This window comes from Equus przewalskii, chromosome 30 (genome assembly GCF_037783145.1).
Source record: "Equus przewalskii isolate Varuska chromosome 30, EquPr2, whole genome shotgun sequence".
NCBI classification, from domain to species: domain Eukaryota; kingdom Metazoa; phylum Chordata; class Mammalia; order Perissodactyla; family Equidae; genus Equus; species Equus przewalskii.
The window spans coordinates 1,768,422-1,787,409 of NC_091860.1; the positions used below are offsets into that span (position 1 = coordinate 1,768,422).

The following is an 18,988-nucleotide window of genomic DNA, read 5'->3' on the forward strand; positions in this document are numbered from 1 at the left end:
CACAAAACTGAGAACCACGGTCACAACAAGTCCTTAGGGCTCAGGGAATTATGTTAGCCTCCTTTCTGTCTCATTTTACGTTTTCAACCTCAGTTTTCTGTTCTCTTTCCTTCCATTTTTGATACTTGATATCTTACCACGTGTGATGTATCAGACAGAAAGTATGCTCGTTTCTGCAAATGGACGGAGGACGGGCATGTGACTCAAACACTGTGTGCTCCTCCTCACCCGTCAGGGCTCTTCTGCACACAAGACAAAACGCTCACTAATCCGTCCTGAGTGGAGCAGTGCTCAATCCTGGCTGCACAGGAGAGTCACCTGGACGTTAAAACCACTGATGCCTGGGTCCACCCCAAAAGCTTCAGACTGAGCGGGTGTGGGCTCAGGCCTGGCCGATCGTGAAGGCACTCAGGGACTCCACTGGGCAGCCAGTGAAGACGCACGGCCCGGGCCAGCCCCAGGCAGGGCCATGCCCAGCGCGCTGTTCCGAAAGAGCCAGTGGAGGCCCCACTCTCTGAGACCCGCCTTCGCTCCCACAGTTTACTGCCTCAGTCTGTCTGGTGCCAACTACGTCCCAATGACAGAATTCACTGCGCGCAGCGCGCCCTAGTGCTGCGGCTTAAGCAGCAGACTTTTCGACGATGCTTAATCAATTTGTGATCGGGGCTGTCGCATTTAACCACTAATTTAAAGCGCCTGAATATTAAAAGGATCTTATCTCTGCACAAAACACAAATACACTCCGGAAGAGTGTGCTAGTGTGTCTTCGAAGTTGTTTCTGCAACTGCGGTTCAGCCCGCCTGGGCCGAGACAGGAAGCCCCAGAGGCACGAGGGCTTCCCTCAGGAGAACTCAGTCTGCTGGTAAAGAGCAGGCCGCAAAGGCTGCTGGGACGCCCAGGCGTGGACATTCGGCTCCTTCCTCAGGACAAACCCGCAGTCTCTTCTGTCAGAGGGCTTCTCATGCGGAAGCGATCGTGTAGAACACTGCACCAGGGTGAAGAGTTTCCAGAAAGATTTCTGGCCTGGTGTTAACATTTTACTTTTGAGACAAAGAGTTCCAGAAAGATGGATATTGGCTTTACAGTCCGTGAAACCACTGGTTCGGCATCAGAGAATTTCCAGATAACCGACGCTTTAATATTCCGTGCTGTTAGAGAAATTTTAAGAGTATTTTTTAAAATGTATTACACACAATCCTGCCTTCCTAGTTCAGAGCATTTTAAACAGTATTTCACCTGCTGCTGATGCCTGTCCAAAGTCAGCGACCGCATGCTGACAGTGGTCACCGAGGCACACGGGGCTATTTGCACCAAGGCTGGATGAGCCATTTCTCGAGAACTGTCCCTAAAAGCAAACAGGTTCTCAGAAGAGGGACTTCCTAGAATCACGGGATGCACAAGCGTTCAAGCATGAACTTTGTCACCTTTATGCCTGCTCAGGCACGTCTGGGGACAACGTCTTCGCGCTCAGCTGAACTCCTGAAAGCTGACAGACCGGCCTCTAGTCATGTCACCCGTGAGCTGGATGACCCAGGCCGGCACTCAGGAATCAGACACACCTCCCTGAGGTGCATCTGAGCATCAGAGGAGACAACGAGTGAGAATAAGCCACAAAGCACAGCAGAAATGCAGGGATTATTGCCTGCAATTCACACGGACTGACTAACATCTGGGAGCCCGAGGCTGGCTGGGTGCTGTTCCCGATGCTCTGTACTCACTCAGCCGATCCTCACCACTACTCTGCAGGAGGTATGATTACTACCCACCTCAGGCAGCTGAGGAGACAAGGCCACTTCCTCAAGTCCCCGGGCCCTTCCCGCAGCAGAGCCGCGATGGGAAGGACGGCCAGACAGCCTGGTGCAGAGCCCGGCTCCCGCCCTCTCTGCTCCGCCACCTCATTCCTGGCATGGCAAGTACCACCCCCGCCTCGATTTCCTCATTTCCACACTGAAAGGCCAACTCAGACGCCATCTGAAGGGCTCTTCTCCAGCCCTGATGTTCTGTGATTCCTGTTAGGTGAGCCTGGGTAAGTGCAGCCTTACGAGAGTTCAGGAAAAGCAAATTCAAGAATTTTCAAAGGACTGTGTCTATGAAAGAGCCCTGCTATTTCTAATCATGTACCTAATCTGTCTCTGGCCAGCAGCCCAGGAACTGAGGCAGGCCATAGTCCCTCTTGGCCTTCGGGACAAAAGGTTTCCCCACATGGCTCTCCAAAAGGACTCAGCCATCAAAACCAGACAGACATCTGCCTTCACTCAACAAACTCGGGAAAAATTCTGTAATACAGCGTTGGCTTACAGTGTACCAAGATAACCTGCTGCTTATAACAAACACCCTCAATGCACATGCCCCCTCCCTGCAAAAAAGCCTCTTTCAGCAGAAAACGGAAATAAATGGAAGAAGACTTCCCACAGAAAGCTGGCTGAACCAGAGGCAAACAGCACACGGACGAAACAGCGCCTGAGGAGCCCGGTGTCTTTTCAAGGGACAAGGCAGGGCGGGCACTGAGCACAGCAGACACGCTCACAACAGGCGCACAGGTCAAGCGACGCTGCAGCCCATGACTAAGGCAGCAACTGTGGGTGACTTAGCACCCCCGAATACAATCTGAAGTCAGTGTCAAAGACTGCAACTAAACGAAAGCCAATACAGCTTTACTGCGCTTTTAGAGAAAAGTTTCTAAGGGCCTATACTCTAGGTAGACAAGTAAATCAGTCAATACTGTTTAGAGATAAAGTAAACAGAAAAAAGCCACATGCAAAAGATAAATCACTATCTTCACACTTAACTAGATGCTAAAAATATTTGGTTTTGAATGGCAAAATTCTCTCCTATCCCTTTAGCTCTTAAGGGACAAAAAACAAACCTTACTTTCTCCCAAACTGAAAGAAACTTAAGAGAAATCTCTCTTCTTGGCCCCATCCATTATAAACCAGAAATGACTGACTGTAAACATAAAATAGCATATTTCTAAGGTTAACAGTTCTCAACTTTTTAAATAATAAATATAACTGCCATTGTCTGAACATCTACTATGTGCCAGGTACTTTGCTACTTACATTTAATCCTCTCAAATGCCTCTAAGTTAGATGGGGAAACTGAGATCAAAGAGGTTACGAAGCTGTCCAAAGTCACATGATTAGGCAAGTGTTGAAGCCAGGAACCCAGAGCTAGTTCTAAGGCCAATGCTTTTTCCAAAACACCACAACTACCTGTATAAAATCGTGACTGAATACCATACGCGTGAGTTAACCCATCCTGGGGGCCACTAGGCCAGATGGAAAGAAGATTCCAGAGAGCAGAGGTACCAAGAACTACCAAGCAATGTAGAGAAGTGTTCAAGAGGCCGGGCTCCGGAGCCAGGCTGTCTAAGTTCAAATCCTGGTTCCCCTCCTCAGCAACCTGAGGACCTGAGGCGGTGCCCTCCCCTCCCTGGACTTCTGCTTCCCCATCTGCAAAACGGAGATGCTATGAGGACACACACCCCACCAGGCTGTTAGGGGGACTGAGGTAAAATTCACCCAAGATAGAGAACAATAGCTGGCCTACAGGAATTAAAGCATTCGTGTTTGCTATTACTAAGAAAAGCATCTGAGGGGAACACAGAACCACCTGAATCAAACCTAACAGGCTACTATATGAGCAAGGAAAGAAAAGAACAAAAAGTAACAAAAGTAACAAAAAGGATGAGCTGTAAGAACTGGCATCCCGAATGAGAATGAGGAAGATGGGGCGGGGCTGCCCATAACTAGAGGAAAAGTTCATCCCAGACTCACTCGAGGCTGGCTAAGAGAACTCGGGAGCAGGACTAGCAGGGCAGTTTGGAAAAAAGCCAAAGGGCATGCAACTGAGTCCCCCACGAAAACCCCCTGCCTCTCCCGAATACCCGAGGGAGGCGGGAGACAGCGACTGAGCCTTTGACCTGAGAACACGCAGGCAGACCAGCAAGCTCTGGTCAGCACGGTCTAGAAGAATACAGGAAAGGGGCCGCACCTGGGGAGGACTGGAAGCTGCTGGTCGGTAAACCTGCGACAAGCGGAGCGATGGAGACGAAAGTTCAGATTTACTGCGATTAAAGAGGGAGCAGCATGTTGAGTTAAACATTAATTGTGGCTTTAATCTGTCCCACAGCAGGAAGACAGTAACTTCCAGAGAGAAGAAAGTAACAAAAAGTCCATGAAACCACGAATGCCATCCTAAAGAAGTCCTCTCCTTTCACACTGGCCTTAGAAAAGCACGCGAGTGGGTTTCTCCAGAGGCAGCCTGTTGAATCCTGCACGGCCGCAGCCCGGGATGTGTCAGCCGGGTCCTCTGAACTTCATTCTACACCCAAGATCCAGCCCCAAGGCAGAGCAGGCATGGACAAGGGCGCTCAGCACGACTTCAGTCAGACGCAGGCCTGGCAACTCAGCTGGCAGTGATAGCAAGAAAAAAGTGGAAATACGCAAATTTACATTTGACTATGAAGTGTTCCAATTTGGCTTAAAATGCTGCGATTCTGAATTAGTAAACAATGACACAATTGTCACCTCAGTCACACAAGAGAGAGTTCAAATAAGATTTTGGAGGTGGCTCTTTTTCTTTTTTTAGATTTTATTTTCCCTCCTTCTCCTCAAAGCCCCCCCAGTACACAGCTGTATATTTTAGTTGTGGGTCCTTCTGGTTGTCCTATGTGAGACGCCGCCTCAGCATCGCCTGATGAATGGTGCTAGGTCCATGCCCAGGATCCAAATCAAAGAAACCCCAGGTGCCAAAGTGGAGTGTGCAAACTTGACCACTCGGCCACGGGGCCGGCCCCTCAAATAAGATTCTGAAATGAGAATTGAGACTCATTTCCATCTGGACTCCAAACTAGTAGTTAAGAAATATTCTCCATTCACATTCAGCTTAAGTTCAACAAGCAAAATTGCCCAAAGAAAGCAGCTGTTTTTGCAACTTGAGAGCTAAATTTTCTTTTTAAGTTTACTTAACATTCAGTTCCTATTTTTAGGTGAGACTTTGTTTTTATTTTCAAATGAGATTTGGGGGTAAGTAAGACAGTGATTTCCTCATGACTCAATTCTCAGGGCCTGGATAAGGTGATCCCGGATCCCACATTCCACTCCGCAAAATCCCCATCGCAGGTGTGGGTTTTACATCATGCAAGTCGCACTCTGGCCATTTTCATCTTTTTTGGAGCTCAAATTGAAGATATGCAAGATGAGTAGTTGTAAAGTCACCAGAAAGCTACCTGTGCCAAGTCAGAGGCACAGACACATCACCACAGCAGGTTCACACCGTCACGAGAAACAGGAGGAGACCAGTGAAAAAGTCACAGAACATCCAGAGGGGCTCGTTCCTCAAGCTAGCTCCGTGCTGACCACTAGGGGCACTCGGACCAGATTCCACAACTAGCCTCTGCTGCAGACAAGGCAAATGATTCCAGAACTTTACCAAGCTCTCTTCTCGCAAGGACAAGAACCACTCAGCAGTGTCACATACATCCCTACATACAAACAAAAGATAAAGCCTTATGTGGGTTTCTCTAGAGAGAAGAGTGGTTTAAATGAAAATTTATATACGTGATGATACTTCCACTATTTTATCTGTAAAAGAGAGACAGATAGGCATAGGATCCCAATTAAGCACAACAGAAAATTAAGAACAGGAGTCACCAACACTTTCCATGTAGAGAAAAATGAAATTGGATAAGGAAGAAATCATTTGCAGGACCAAATTCGACATGTGCCTAATAAAATAGACATATTTCTCTCTTTTTTAACTAGAAAGTTTATCTAGGAATTAGTAGTCAACCTGTTTCCTAATTTTAGCAGAGTGAAGACAGTCACAATGCTGTATCAATGATCAGAAGGTGTTAAAACCTATTTTACATATATATTAAATATATATATTTAATATATATATTTTTTAAGTGTTTTATGACAGAAGGCACTTCAGATCAATTTGTAAGAGCAAGGATGAAACTGAAAGTAGTGGTGTGTCTACAGAGGTCTTGTTTTGGATAGTCTCCAAACGATCCCCCCAGCCACTCTCTCAGCCTGTAATCTAGCACCTTGAATGCCCCCCACACTGTGGAGAAAGGGAAAGGTCCAACGGAGCCCAGCTCTTCTTCTTTTATGTTCCCAATGCCACCACCTGGTGCACACCTGTACTAATGATGCCAACAGGTTCCCAGTCGGTCTTCCTGCTGTCCCCTCACCCAGACCTGTCCTTACTACTCGCCAATGTCCCAGCGTCTCTAAAGCACTTTCTTCATGTCATTCTTTGGTTTAAAATTTTCAAAGATTACAGGATCAAGTCCAAATTCCTTAGCATCATATCATACTAGAGGTGTTTCACAATTAACCTCAACCACTTTTTTATTAACTTTTCTTTAAGAATTCCCAAATAATGGTAGTAACACAACTGAGCACTCACAATATGTCAAGACAGTCTCCCAAGTACTTCACATGCGTTAACTCACAACTACTTTATGACATAAATACTATTATTACCCCTGTTCCAGGGAGGACACTGAGCATAATGAAATAAATCGCCTGTTTGATCTCACCTGAGTAAGCAGTGGGGCCAAGATTCTCATCAGCTGGTCCCAGAGCTGCACTGGGACCACTGTGCTACGCTTGTCTCTACCTTCCACAGTCCTCATATGCCTCGTACTCTTGCACACTCTCTACTCTGAGCTCAAATGGAATATTCTCAGTTATTACTTACCCCATTTGTTATCATTTTTACGTAGCACCATGACCACACCACACTGGAGGGCATGGTGAATGCCCTGCAGACAAGAGGTACCTTACAGATAATTCTGCTCGTAGCAGATGGCTGGCTCTCAGCACTTGACAGATGAAAACTCGCTGAAAACCAATTCTTCTGCAGGCTCAAATGAGGGCATGTTTCTGCCTTGTTCTCTGCAGTTTCTCCCTCCTAGGCAGAAAGAGCTTCGCAGCACACGTTTCTTTCAGAAGACGCAGTGATCAAGCACAGAGGGTTTCCAGGCCCTTCCGTTCCTCCAGCCCCAGCTGGAGGCAGACACAGGTGCGCGTCAGGTGTGGCACAAGTTCAGCAGACAGTGCAGCCAGGCCACAGAGGACAGCTCCCTACTTCCCTGCTCCCAGCTACTGAGGTCCACAAGCCCTGACATGCAGGAGAGCACTCAGCTCTGCTACACACCCTCTCAGCCCGTCACTAAAATCGAAGCTAAATGATTCCGCTTCTACCTTGAGGCACAAAACCCATTTTACACTTAACAGCCTCAGCCTCAAGCTTTACTGATGACTTTTCCTAAAGCAGTCACACTCCAAAACGCCAGGGTGTTGAGCTTTTTTAAAGCCACTGCAAACGGTATCAGCTGAGCATCACACAGCATCCCACGGAAGGCTCTGTGGAAACGATGAGAAAAGAGGGCAGACTGTCGGAAAGGCCAACTGTCCCCGGCAGCTCCTCTTCACCCTCCAGCCCTGTCAACCCAGAGACATGCTGAGGGACCCCTGAAGCACGCAGTAAAACCTCTTACAATTCTCTGGAGCATAGCGAAGTCAGCTCTGATAGCTGCCTTGTTCATTATTACTGGAGCACGGAAGTTAAAATAAATGAGTGCAATTAAAAGATGCAGATCTGATTCCTTCAAATGCCTAAGAGAAGCCAGAGAAGGCAAACACCAGAGGATGAAAACTGTGCACGACCAAAGGCTCTACAAAGCATCCAGGGTTTACAAATGCACCCTGAGGAACCGGGCTGTAACCTTCCCCTTCATGAAGACAAAGAACAGGCTCAAACATTTTAACTGAAACTGACCATCACCCATCTTTCCCCTAGAGATAAAACTATAAATAGACATGAGGATATTTATTAGTTCTTGACATACCCACACACATACAAAGGGCCAGTGATCTTGCTAGCACAGGGTGAAAAGTGGACTACTATTAAAGGATGACCATGACAATGATGATGATGACTACTGACTGTGTACCAGGCAGTATTTTTCAGATTTACAACTGTCCTATCAGTGATCCCATTTTACTAATGAATAAACTGAGGCAGAGAAGTTAAATAATTTGCCCACAGTCACACAGTAGGTGGTGGATCAAGAATGCAGACACCAGAGGCCACACTCTGAGCCACTATGCTCTGCTCCCTATGGGGTAAGCTCTTTCTCCTGCCCCTTGAAAGGGACTGCAGAATGAGGACACCTCTATTATAATCCACAAAAATGAGCAATTCTAACCTACCTCTTCGACAGAAAGCTGCCATGAGAGGTCAAAGCAATGCAGGAGGTGTGGCAAAGACTGGCGTTCCACACACTTCCCTACAATTCCCAGCCCTCTTTGCAATTAGCTAGGGCCATGTGACTGGTTCAGGCCAACCGATTAAGGAGAAGTGATGTTTCTCACTTCCAAAGTGAGGCAGTTAAGTATACTTACTCCATCTCTCTCATCCTGCTGAAGTTACCCTAGAGAAGATGGAGAAGGGTCACCTAGTCTGCATACGACTTTAAACAATAAACTTTTGCTGTATTAAACCCTGAGACTTAAAGGTTGATGAGTTGTGAAAGCTAGTATCAATGATTCTAACATAAGAGGTAGAAGAACTTGCTCCTGGACTTGAATTTCCTTCACGTTGTGCTTACACTGGTCTCTTCCTTCCCCAGTTTCCTCTAGGCTAGAGTTTGGTCCCATTGCCACCTGTCTGCACGAGTGTATTTTGCTCCCAGAGGCCACCCGTAGTCATGGCTAGAGTGATTTCCAGGGCAACAAGGCCATATACGCAGCTGGTTCAGAGCCCTCCTTCCAACTGGGCTCCATTCCAACCCATCTGTCAAACATTCTTTATGTGTGGAACAGGACAATAACAATCAAATAAATCACCACCACAAAGTTTTACGTAATAAAAAAGCCCGGAGGCAACAGGGAATCTTGCTGTTGCTCTGTGGTGCTCTTCACCACCATTTTCCCAGGCGAGTCTAACACAGGCCAACTTGGAAATTCAGGCAGTAATTCAGTAACTACGTGGCGGGATGCTTTCCCAAATTCACAACTTGTTTTATGACACTTCCCAAAATAAGGTTCCAATTTCTTCTCAAATCAAAAGGATTCCCATTCTTATGGACAATGAAGGACTTGAAGAGATTCACAGGGCTTCCAGAGCAATTCTCAACACCACTGGGAAATAAACGTTCTGAGTTAACCCTGAACAGGATAGGAACTAAACAGAGCGCTGTGTACCTCACTGAATGCCACGTCTGCAGAAACCCACAAGTGTCAGCTTCATCAGCTTAAACAGCAGGTGGCCAAGGACGGAGGTAACACCCACCCAAAGCCTCACACACACACACCCCCAACTACCGTGGGCTTCCCAGGCACGTCACAGACTGAGCAGTATACAGTGTTCACCACTGTCATTACCTGCCACAGATGCCAATTTCTCCTCCTTTTGAAAATCGAGTGCTAAAATGATACGTAAAGTTCTTCTTTACAGAAAAATGGAAGAAAAAAAGCAACTATTTCTTCTTGACATCCAATATGCCAACACTACATCAAGAAAAGACGTCTCTTTAAAAATCATGGTTTTTATACAGAAAAATTATTTCTCATCAGCTATTTAGTCAGAGCTGGCAACATCACTTGCCTGGCCCACTGAGAGAATGAGCTCCCACATCTGAAAGGACGACAGGAGAGAGCTGGCCTGCAAAGCTATGTGGAAGTGGGCAGTCCTGACTCCTGCCAAGGCTCCACAGTCCCTCCTTCCTCACATCTGAGCCCCTGCCCAGGCTGCTCAGAACAGACACTGGCAGACCGCAGCTCCTGAAAGTGCTAGCACCCTTTCCTGTCTCCTGCCAACACCAAATGAGACCTGCATGGCAAAACACCTTCTCATCTCTCAGCCATCCTCTTCACAGCAGCCTGAGACAACTTGTCTGACACACAAATCCAATCGCATCGTTCTCCTGGGTTGAAGCCCCACCTGCCTACAGGACCAAGCTCCATTGCCCTTGAAGGCATACAACCTGCCCTTCCAGCTGCACTCTCCCTCAGGGCCTCCTATACACCTTAAGATCCAGCCTCGGGGCTGGCCCCGTGGCCGAGTGGTTAAGTTCGCGCGCTCCACTGCACGCAGCCCAGTGTTTCGTTGGTTCGAATCCTGGGCACGGACATGGCACTGCTCGTCAGGCCATGTTGAGGCAGCGTCCCACACGCCACAACTGGAGGGACGCACAACGAAGAGTATACAACTATGTACTGGGGGGCTTTGGGGAGACAAAGGGGAAAAAAAAAAGATCCAGCCTCATGAAACTGCTAACCTGCTCCCCAAACACGTCATGCCTTGCTGAGTTCCAGTGCCTCTGCTCCTGCTCTTCCCTCCGCCTGGAACGACCAGCTTAATCCTGGCTCCGCGTCCCTTCTTGGCTGGACAAAATCTTTGCACCCTTCAGAGCAGTGTCCGTCTCAAGGCGTTGCTGGAGACTTTAGCTCTACCTCCGAAACTACCCCCAATACGCTGTGCTTGCTGTGTACCCCCTTCCACTGAGACTGCCACCGTGTACCTACACCCCTCGTACGTATGGAAAGCCTCGAGCTACCACTTCAAAGTCAGACCACACCTCACCATCACTGTGGAAATCTTTGCTGGCAGTGAAATGGTCACTCCCTGCTACCATGACATCAACTTGTCATGATCCTGCCCAAGTCTCAGGATTCAGAGAGGTACCATGGAGTTTTATTCTGTGCCAGGCGGTCTCTAAGATTCTCCCCCACCCAATGATTCCACCTCTTGACATTCACTCCCTTGGATAATCCCCTTTCTTGTGTGTGAGTGGGGCCTGTGATTTGCTTCTAAGCAACAGAATATAGCAAAGGTGATGTCACTTCTATGGTAAGACTTGCACAAGACAGTGACTTCCATCTTGCCAGCAGACTCACTCTCTCTTGCTGAGCTTGATGAAGTACCATGGTGGAGAAGACCACATAGCCAGGAACCGAGGGCGGCCTCCAGCCAACAGCCAGCAAGGAACTGAGGCCCTCAGTCCAACAACCTGCAAAGACTGAACCCTTCCAACATGCAGGTTCTGTGAGCAAACGTGGAAGCCGATCCTTCCCCAGCCAAGTCCTCGCGTGAGACCCCCGCACAGCGATCACCGCGCTCGTGTCTTGTGAGAGACTGAGCAGAGCACCCAGGTAGGTCATGCCCAGATTCAGGACCCACAGAAACTGGTGTGACAAATTTATTTAATTCACCATTAAATTTATTATTAAATTTACTTAAATTGTTTTTATAAACATGTATCATTTTAAGCTGATAAATGTGTAGTAACTTGTCATAAAGCAACAGAAAACTAACACAGAAGAGACATGTTAAAAAGGCTAGAAATCCTTGAGCTAAAATACCAATATCTGCAACTCCACTCTGACAGAATCTTAACAACAGAAGGGAACTTGAAAAGTTCAACACCCACTGGCTGTGCATCTCCTCTACAAAGAGGGAGAGAGGACCAGGTGCTGCTGCCATCGTAACTCCCTCTCTCTGCCCTTCACTTCTCGGGCCAGCTCTGAAAAGGCCCTCCCAGTCTCCAGCTCCTCCCATTTGAGCCCACTGGAGCTCTTCTCCGTACTAAACTGCTGCAGCTCCAGTGGCCAGTCTCAGCTCAGCCCTGAGCCTGCCGGCCACTGCCTCCCTTCTTAACACTGTCCTCCAGACAGGACATCACCTTCCCCGGTTCTCCTCCCACCTGTGAGAACGTTCCCTCTACATGTCCTTCCAACAGCATCCTCCCCTGCCCGTGTCACACACTACGGGTCCTACAGCTTCCGTCCTGGGCACTTTTCAAACTTTACACCGTCTCACTGGGCAATTTCATATATTGTATAACTATCACTTACATGCTAACGAAGCTCAAATATACCTTTTTAGAGGAGAACCACATATATACGATGGCTTACTGAACATCTTCATCTGACGTCTCAGTTACCTCAAATTCTAAAACATAACCAAAAATTAATCACCTTCCTTCTCAATCTTACTTCTGCTCTTTTTTCTCCCATATTCCTAACCTTGATGATTTCAGCATCAATATCCACTGAGTCACCAGTGGATTCACATGTGAATTCAGTGATTCAACCCCCAAGAATCCCATGAAAAATGACATGAAGATCACTTCTTGGGGTCTGCCTCTCTTGCTCCTACCTTCGTACCCCTCAAACACAACACCAAAAAGGCTTAACAGATCATTCCATAGGCACTGTTTTCCATACAGAAGATGCAGCGGTGAACCAGTCTTCACTACCATGAAGCAGCCTGCTGTTTTACGCCTCTGATTCCACTTATGCTGTTCCCAACCCACAACCCGACCCCCATCCTCTTACTCACCTAGTAAATTCTTAATTCAGTCTTCAAAACCCAGGCTAGATGGCCCTCTAGGAATACTTCTCTCACATCCTCCCCCGACCCACCCACCCCAGAGTCACTCCCTCCCTCATCTCTGCTACCTCTGTACTTGGGACATACAGCTATTTTTATATTTATCAAGTGGCACAGTAATTTATTTGATTGTAACTCCTTCTACCCTTCTAGACTGAGCTCCAGGGACTACTTGTATTGATCTCCAAATCCTCCATGCCTTAGCACAATGCCCGATTTTTTGTAGGCAATCAATAAACGTTAAGGTAGCTGAATCTCAGTCTGTGGTAGATTGGATTATTGTTTCCAACCATCTGCTCCCTCCCTGTAACAGGGTTATAACTCCCACTCCCTGTCACAGGCTGCACTCTCGTATCCAGGGTGAGTTCCCTTCTCCAACTCACTGACTTTGGCCATGTGGCACCCTTGGCCTATGGGATGGAGGCAAACGTGATATCTTCCTCGTCCCTGCAGAGCTGTGACTACAACTGCATGGTTTGGCTCAGATTCTCTATACTCCTGCCCTCTCCCCTGAGAACAGCCCATCCCAGACAGGAGCTGCTCCTTCAGGCTGGGTCCTGAAAGAAGACACCTGAGCCAAGCAGAGCCCTGCAGAGGCACAGCTCACCTGCAGCCCTCATGTGATGTGCGCTGGAAATAAAAGTTTGTGCTTGTAAGCCAGTGAGAAGCTGGTGGTGTTACCACAGCAAAGCCATCCAAGAGGTTTTAGATCATTCCAGAGAGACAGTCATCAGGTCCAGCTCGAACACACCACATGCAAGGAGAGCTCACTCCTTTTTAAGCTACACTGCATATTATAAAGTGTTCCTTAATACTCATGCAAAATTTACACCCCACTGTTTTCAGCGTTGAACCCACTTTCACGCACAGATATTACATAAACAAACCTAACACCCTCACGCTTGTAGAGAAGTAGAATGTGACGTCTCAAACAGTGTCAAGGTGAAGTATGCCACGTTCCTCCAACCATCCTAGGTAACCTCTAGTCTGTCAACACCCCTTCAAACATCTTGGCCTCTTCCTTCACAACATACTCTCATTTTTGTCAAAATCTTAAAATGTGGTACACAAAATACTCTAGATATGGCCTGACCATGGGAGAAATCCCGTAGTAGAACATAAAACTTATCTTGGCCTTTTCTTTTCTTTCCCAGGTTAGCATGAGGGGGAAACAGGGGCAAACAATCCCGCGGTCAACCCAAATCCCCGAGCCCTGATCCTGGAAGAGACCTTCAGCCTGCCGTCTTCACAAAGCTAACAGCAGACACCTTCCATGTATCACTGCTAAACAGCACCTTGATTTACGCGTCCAAATTCCAAGGCACCAAGATCATGTAAACCCTCACTCAGCCATTCACCAGTATTAGCTACCCCTCCCAATTTTTTGTGCTTCAAATTGAGAAACCACTTTATCTTAGTTTCAGATGAAATTACTTAACAGGTGAGGGTCAACTCCGAATATCCTGACCAAACACTAAAAAATCTGTTCAGGTTAAAATGGTGACAACAAAGTTGCATACAGCTGCTTAATCAGTTAGAGGCCCCACCCTCCAGCCACCACCATTAGTACTTCCAATCAACATGTTTCTCTCTGTTCTCCAAAAGCTACGAGTCTTCCCCAAATCCAGCAACAGCAAATATACAAGCCGCTGTTCTCTACACCAGCAGCATCAGTGTCACCTGGAACTCCAGAAATGCAAATTCTTGGGGCCTCCCCAGACCTCTGATGTCAGAAACAAGCCTTTGCGGGGGACTGGGGTGCAGCTGAGCTGAGCACCAGAGCTCTGGAGCACATCTCTGTCCTGCCCAGCAGCTCTCTCAAAGGTGAGTATGAGATGCTTGTGCCGATTCCTTCTGTTGGAACTTAAGCCTGCTCCTAGCGAGCTCTTCTTTAGTCCTAAATATCCATAAACTATCTGTTTAATCAGCCTTTCTAGCATTCCTCCTGGAAGCAAAGTCAAGTTCACCAGTCCATAGGGCACAGAAGCCATTTTCCTCCCTCTTGGGAAAATCAAGAGATGATTTGCCTCATCTTGTAACATTTCTTTCCCAGTACTGACAGTTTCTCAAAAATCATCTACAAGGCTGCTGTGATCACACGTGCTAGTTCCCCTGGCCTCTAGGCTACAACGATTTTTTTTTAAATCTCTCTTAGTAATTGTCCTTCTCTCTGGGGTTTCAAACTGCCAGGTTGGTATGTGACTGGAGTAGGGATGCATGTCGGAGAGAACCAAGCGGTTTGTTTTATGTCACCTTCCACTTGGTGGCATGCTTCTTCCTTGCTCCTGCTCAAGATGTAAGACTCACCTGGACTGTTCCGCTTCGTCTTCAGCATCTCTGTAAGCCTCAGCTTGTTCTGGGCCTTGACGCTGTTCTGGAAAGTCAGTGCTTCTCATGCATCTATAGTTTCTTCCTTCTAGGGTGACACGACAAGGTTGATTTTGTGTCTTCCTTTGCTTTTGCGTATCATCCAAGTTGTGTATAAGAATCATAGATAACTTTTTTACACAGAGGCAGATTATTTCTATTTACACATTTTAGTTACTTTAATTTTAACTTTATTTTAATGTGAGTTCTTTGAAGTGTTCCCTGCACTATGTCTTTCTTTCCTGGGAATCATCTGTACATCGGTTTGAATTAAGACCTTTTCTTTTTTAACTTCAGAATCCCATTTTTCTGTTCCTCACGCTCTCGTCACTCTGGCCCGGCCTCCGGACAGCAGGACACCGGCCTTTTCTGTACACAGCTGTTCTTTCCCAGCTGCCTGCAGTTACTTCACAGTGACTCGAACTTCTTGGGGCGTGTTGCCCAGCCACCCTGCAGGCCATCGCCCCACCCAAGACAGCAGCTGCAGTGTGGCAGCCCGTTGTCACCACAGCCGGCACCCATGCCCGTCTCAGCATGGCAAACTCTCTGGGCGGAGAATCTGAGACAATGGCAGCGACGGCACTGAAGCCGTCACTTTTGTGACCTGGGCACTCCACAGCGAGCTCACTGGCACTCCAGGGGATCATCCTGGCACAGACGGATTCACCCCGCCTCAAGGCAGCCGGCTCCACAGTACCACAGCTCCCAACCTGGATTTGGGTCAGAAGCTTGATAACTCCTGGTTGCAGCAGAAAGGCTAACAGTCCCTGGGGGAGAAACACAGCCTTCTTAATGTAGTTTCTTTCTGTGCCTAGTACACTGGGTAAATTTGACTTCTGCTTTCATTTCTCTGTCTGCATCAAAGTAAAAGACTAATTCTTTATTTTTGTTTTTCTCCGTAACTAGAAAACAAGAACAAGAATTAAGCAGGGTGATGGAAGGAAAGAACATAAGTGGAGCCATTAACGACGAAACAATATGGTTTGTTGGCTGGTTCTCACCAATTTCTGATGTCAGTCTCTCCAAGCCTCTGCCCATGCCATCCTCGACACCCTGGAGCAGAGCTGGAGACGGCTGCTCCTTTTCTCTTCTGAAAATAAATTTCTCTCAACCAATTATATCACTTATTTTGAGTGAAACAATACTTCAGAGAGAGAAAGAAAGATGCCTTTGCTTGAATTAGCCACTCCTGCTCCCTCTTCCCAAAAAAATTCCAGGAAATTTAGAATTGATGCTGCTCCTGGTAAAACAAATTTTTGCTATAGCTGTTCAAGGAGAGAACTGGCAGACAATCATTTAATTTGGAGATAACAGAGCTGGAAAGAAAAAATCTTCTGTGGTCCTCTCATAGATTCCAGGGTTTCACTATCAGCCCCCAAGCATTGAGGATTTAACCAGACAGATAAACATGACTGTCCCCAAAGAAGAGATCTGCAGCTTCCTCTCCTCGGTGAGTCAATGTTCTCTCACACAGCCCTTTGCATTTGTCTCTGCCCCTCAGCTCCCTTTTTCTCCTCTTATTGTTAAACCTGAGAAGGAACTATCACGGGCAGTTCGAGTCCAAGGATTCTAAGCACATGGCACTCACTATAAAACTCCCCCAAACTGGGAACTGCTGATCCTGGACACAGCTGAACCCACTGCCACCCAGGCTGAGGCTGCCGGCCGCCGCCCCTCCACTGCCGGCAACACCCCAAGCCCTTCAGTCGGGGTTCCATCAAGTACACGTTCAGAAGTCTCTTTTCTTCTCTACCATCTTCTCCTTTTCTCAAAAGAAATAAAGTGCACATTAAAATAACGGATCAATGCCCCAGGATCCTACTATAGAAAGAAAAACACAACAGTCTGGAAATTCATGCTAAGGTTTCCACAGCCACTGTTCCAAGGCCCAACTTCAAACATTAACCATTCCACTCCCAAATGCTTTAAAAGGCCCCAGAAAAGAAAAGGGAGAAGCAAGTTGCAGTCCTGGGGGGAGGGAAAGACTCTTGTTTTCATGTACTAGAATTTTCCCCTTTGAAAAGACTTTTTAAGTACATATTGCACCAGTAATATTTCTACTCCCAATTATCTAACAAACGGAAGATAAACCTGGAACTACCTACTGATAGTTCTTTGGGTTGGGGGGTGGGAGAGATGTTGATCAGGAAAAACTCTTAATTTTCTAGAAGAGAAATATGCTTTCTCAAGCATGCATGTTCTTAACCAAGCATAAGAAGCTACTTCAAGTAACCCAAGCAGGTGACACAGCCCAGATCATGATGCAGTGTCTCCTCCCTCTGTGAACTGGCTCTTTCAAGGGCACCAACTTAAATGCCCTTAACATTCATTCCCAACCGGGGTGGGGGTAAAAAACGAGGTAACTGTGCAGCTTCCCCCAAGAAGGGGAACAAACCCCCAGCATTCTCCCAGGGAGATTCTGAATAAAACGCCTGCTCGTCAAACTACAAGGGGGAGTTTTCAGCATTTCACAAAATCCCCCAGGCTTCCCACATCAAATACACGTTGCTGGAAGGGAACCCAAATGAAAGGAAAGCTATGCATGTGGCTGGAATCAGGCAGGAGAGCCGCGGCGTGCCCCCGAGGGTCAAGGAGCCGCAGCTCCGCAGGTCTTCTGAGGGCACCTATGAACAGAACAGCACGCCCAGCCTTCCATTTCAACACAGCCTTATCTCTAAGGGCTGACGCCTGCGTGCTTAAACACCAGTTGGGAGGCTGATCTATGTCCAGCCAAAATATCTCTATACAACAGGGCTCTCAATATAACAGTCACAGAATTTTCTTCCCCGTGTGGCATCAAAAGGAGCATATTACTGGGATCTGTCAGTGAAATATTTCCCTATTAGTACTTTGCACATAAAAATAAAAGATCTATTGCAGAAGAGATGGAACCCCTTTTCAACTGAGGAAAACAAAACAAAAAAAATAGCCTGTGTTTTCCTTTGCAGAAAGATGCTCACCCTTCAATTTAAAAAGCATGCTTCCTGTGTTGATCCATATGGCAGGCAGGCTGGGGCCGAAGGTCGTGTCACCATCTTCTGACCACTTCTAGAGCCCAAATTCAGCAGTGGGGCAGGCAGCTTCCAGGAGACGGGAGGAGGGAGGGCCCCAGCCCCCTGAAGGAACCTGAGCATGGACGTGCATCCCTGAGCATGGAAAAGGTGCCCTGTGTCGTCAAGCTGAGTCAGCAGCCAGGCACAGGGTCCACAGCCTGCACAGCACGGCAGGGAGGTACGATCTGACCACATTAGGGAGGGATATTCAAAATGGGACCCTTGCTTTCAAGATGCCTTTGGTTGCTTTATGATCAAGCACACATGGCAACATATCTAAAGCAGGAGGCTTTATAAAACGTAGATAGAAAAGAAACAAATGGGAGAAACCCAGTCAGGCCACAAGTTTCTCAAAGTCGACTGGTACAGCATTTGTTTGGAATTCAAAATGCACGTCCATACCAAGTGTGCTCTCAGCCTAAGCTACGATGGACTTAAGGACAGAGCTAAAGGACCATGGAACCCAAGCGCTGTCTCCGTCTGCTCCCATGCAGAGGCAGCTCTGTCCGGCACCAGGTCCTCATACCTGCCGAAACCGGATCAGCCATGGGTCTCAGGCTAAAAATCTTCCCAGAACTGCTTGAAAATACCTCACTCCCATAAACACAGTGTGGTTAAACTATACAGTAAAAATGAAGTGCATTCTCAGTTATTTTAAAAGAAGAAACATGTATTGAGGCATTTTGCCTACAAATTTACTGGACACATTCAGATTTTTTTTTTAAATTTTTTGAGGAAGGTTAGCCTTGAGCTAACATCTGCCACCAATTCTCCTCTTTTTGCTGAGGAAGACTGGCCCTGAGCTAACATCCATGCCCATCTTCCTCTCCTTTATATGTGGGATGCCACCACAGCATGGCTTGCCAAGCAGTGTGTAGGTCTGCACCCAGGAGCCGAACTGGCACACCCCGGGCCGCCGAAGTGGAATGTGCAAACTTAACCACTGCGCCACCGAGCTGGCCCCACTTTCAGATTTTTTTTAGACAAAATACACTATGCATTTTGTAAAATACACTATCTTCACTTCAAGAGCAGTTATCAGAACTTAGGGGTCTGAACTACAGACTTTTAGAGAACTAGATGGCAGATGATTCCCGTCACTGGGAATGCGGCAATATCCCAATCACACAGCTGTTGCCACCAGCTGTGAGAACACA

General features: G+C 47.2%; 1 protein-coding gene across 16 annotated transcripts in view; it reads right to left on the reverse strand.

The window, feature by feature from the left end:
• CCNY (cyclin Y) overlaps positions 1 to 18,988 on the reverse strand; it is a 318,347-nt gene that overhangs the window by 118,082 nt on the left and 181,277 nt on the right. For 2 of the 16 annotated variants that reach the window (XM_070601616.1, XM_070601617.1), the window contains one exon: positions 14,719 to 14,827. The exons of 13 other annotated variants lie outside the window; for them this stretch is intronic. In XM_070601616.1, the coding sequence (XP_070457717.1) occupies positions 14,719 to 14,746 (28 nt within the window). In that variant the 5' untranslated portion in view covers positions 14,747 to 14,827. Of the gene's footprint in view, positions 1 to 6,711; positions 7,305 to 14,718; positions 14,828 to 18,988 lie in introns of those variants that run through there. One more of the 16 variants, XM_008537143.2, reaches the window with a different exon arrangement.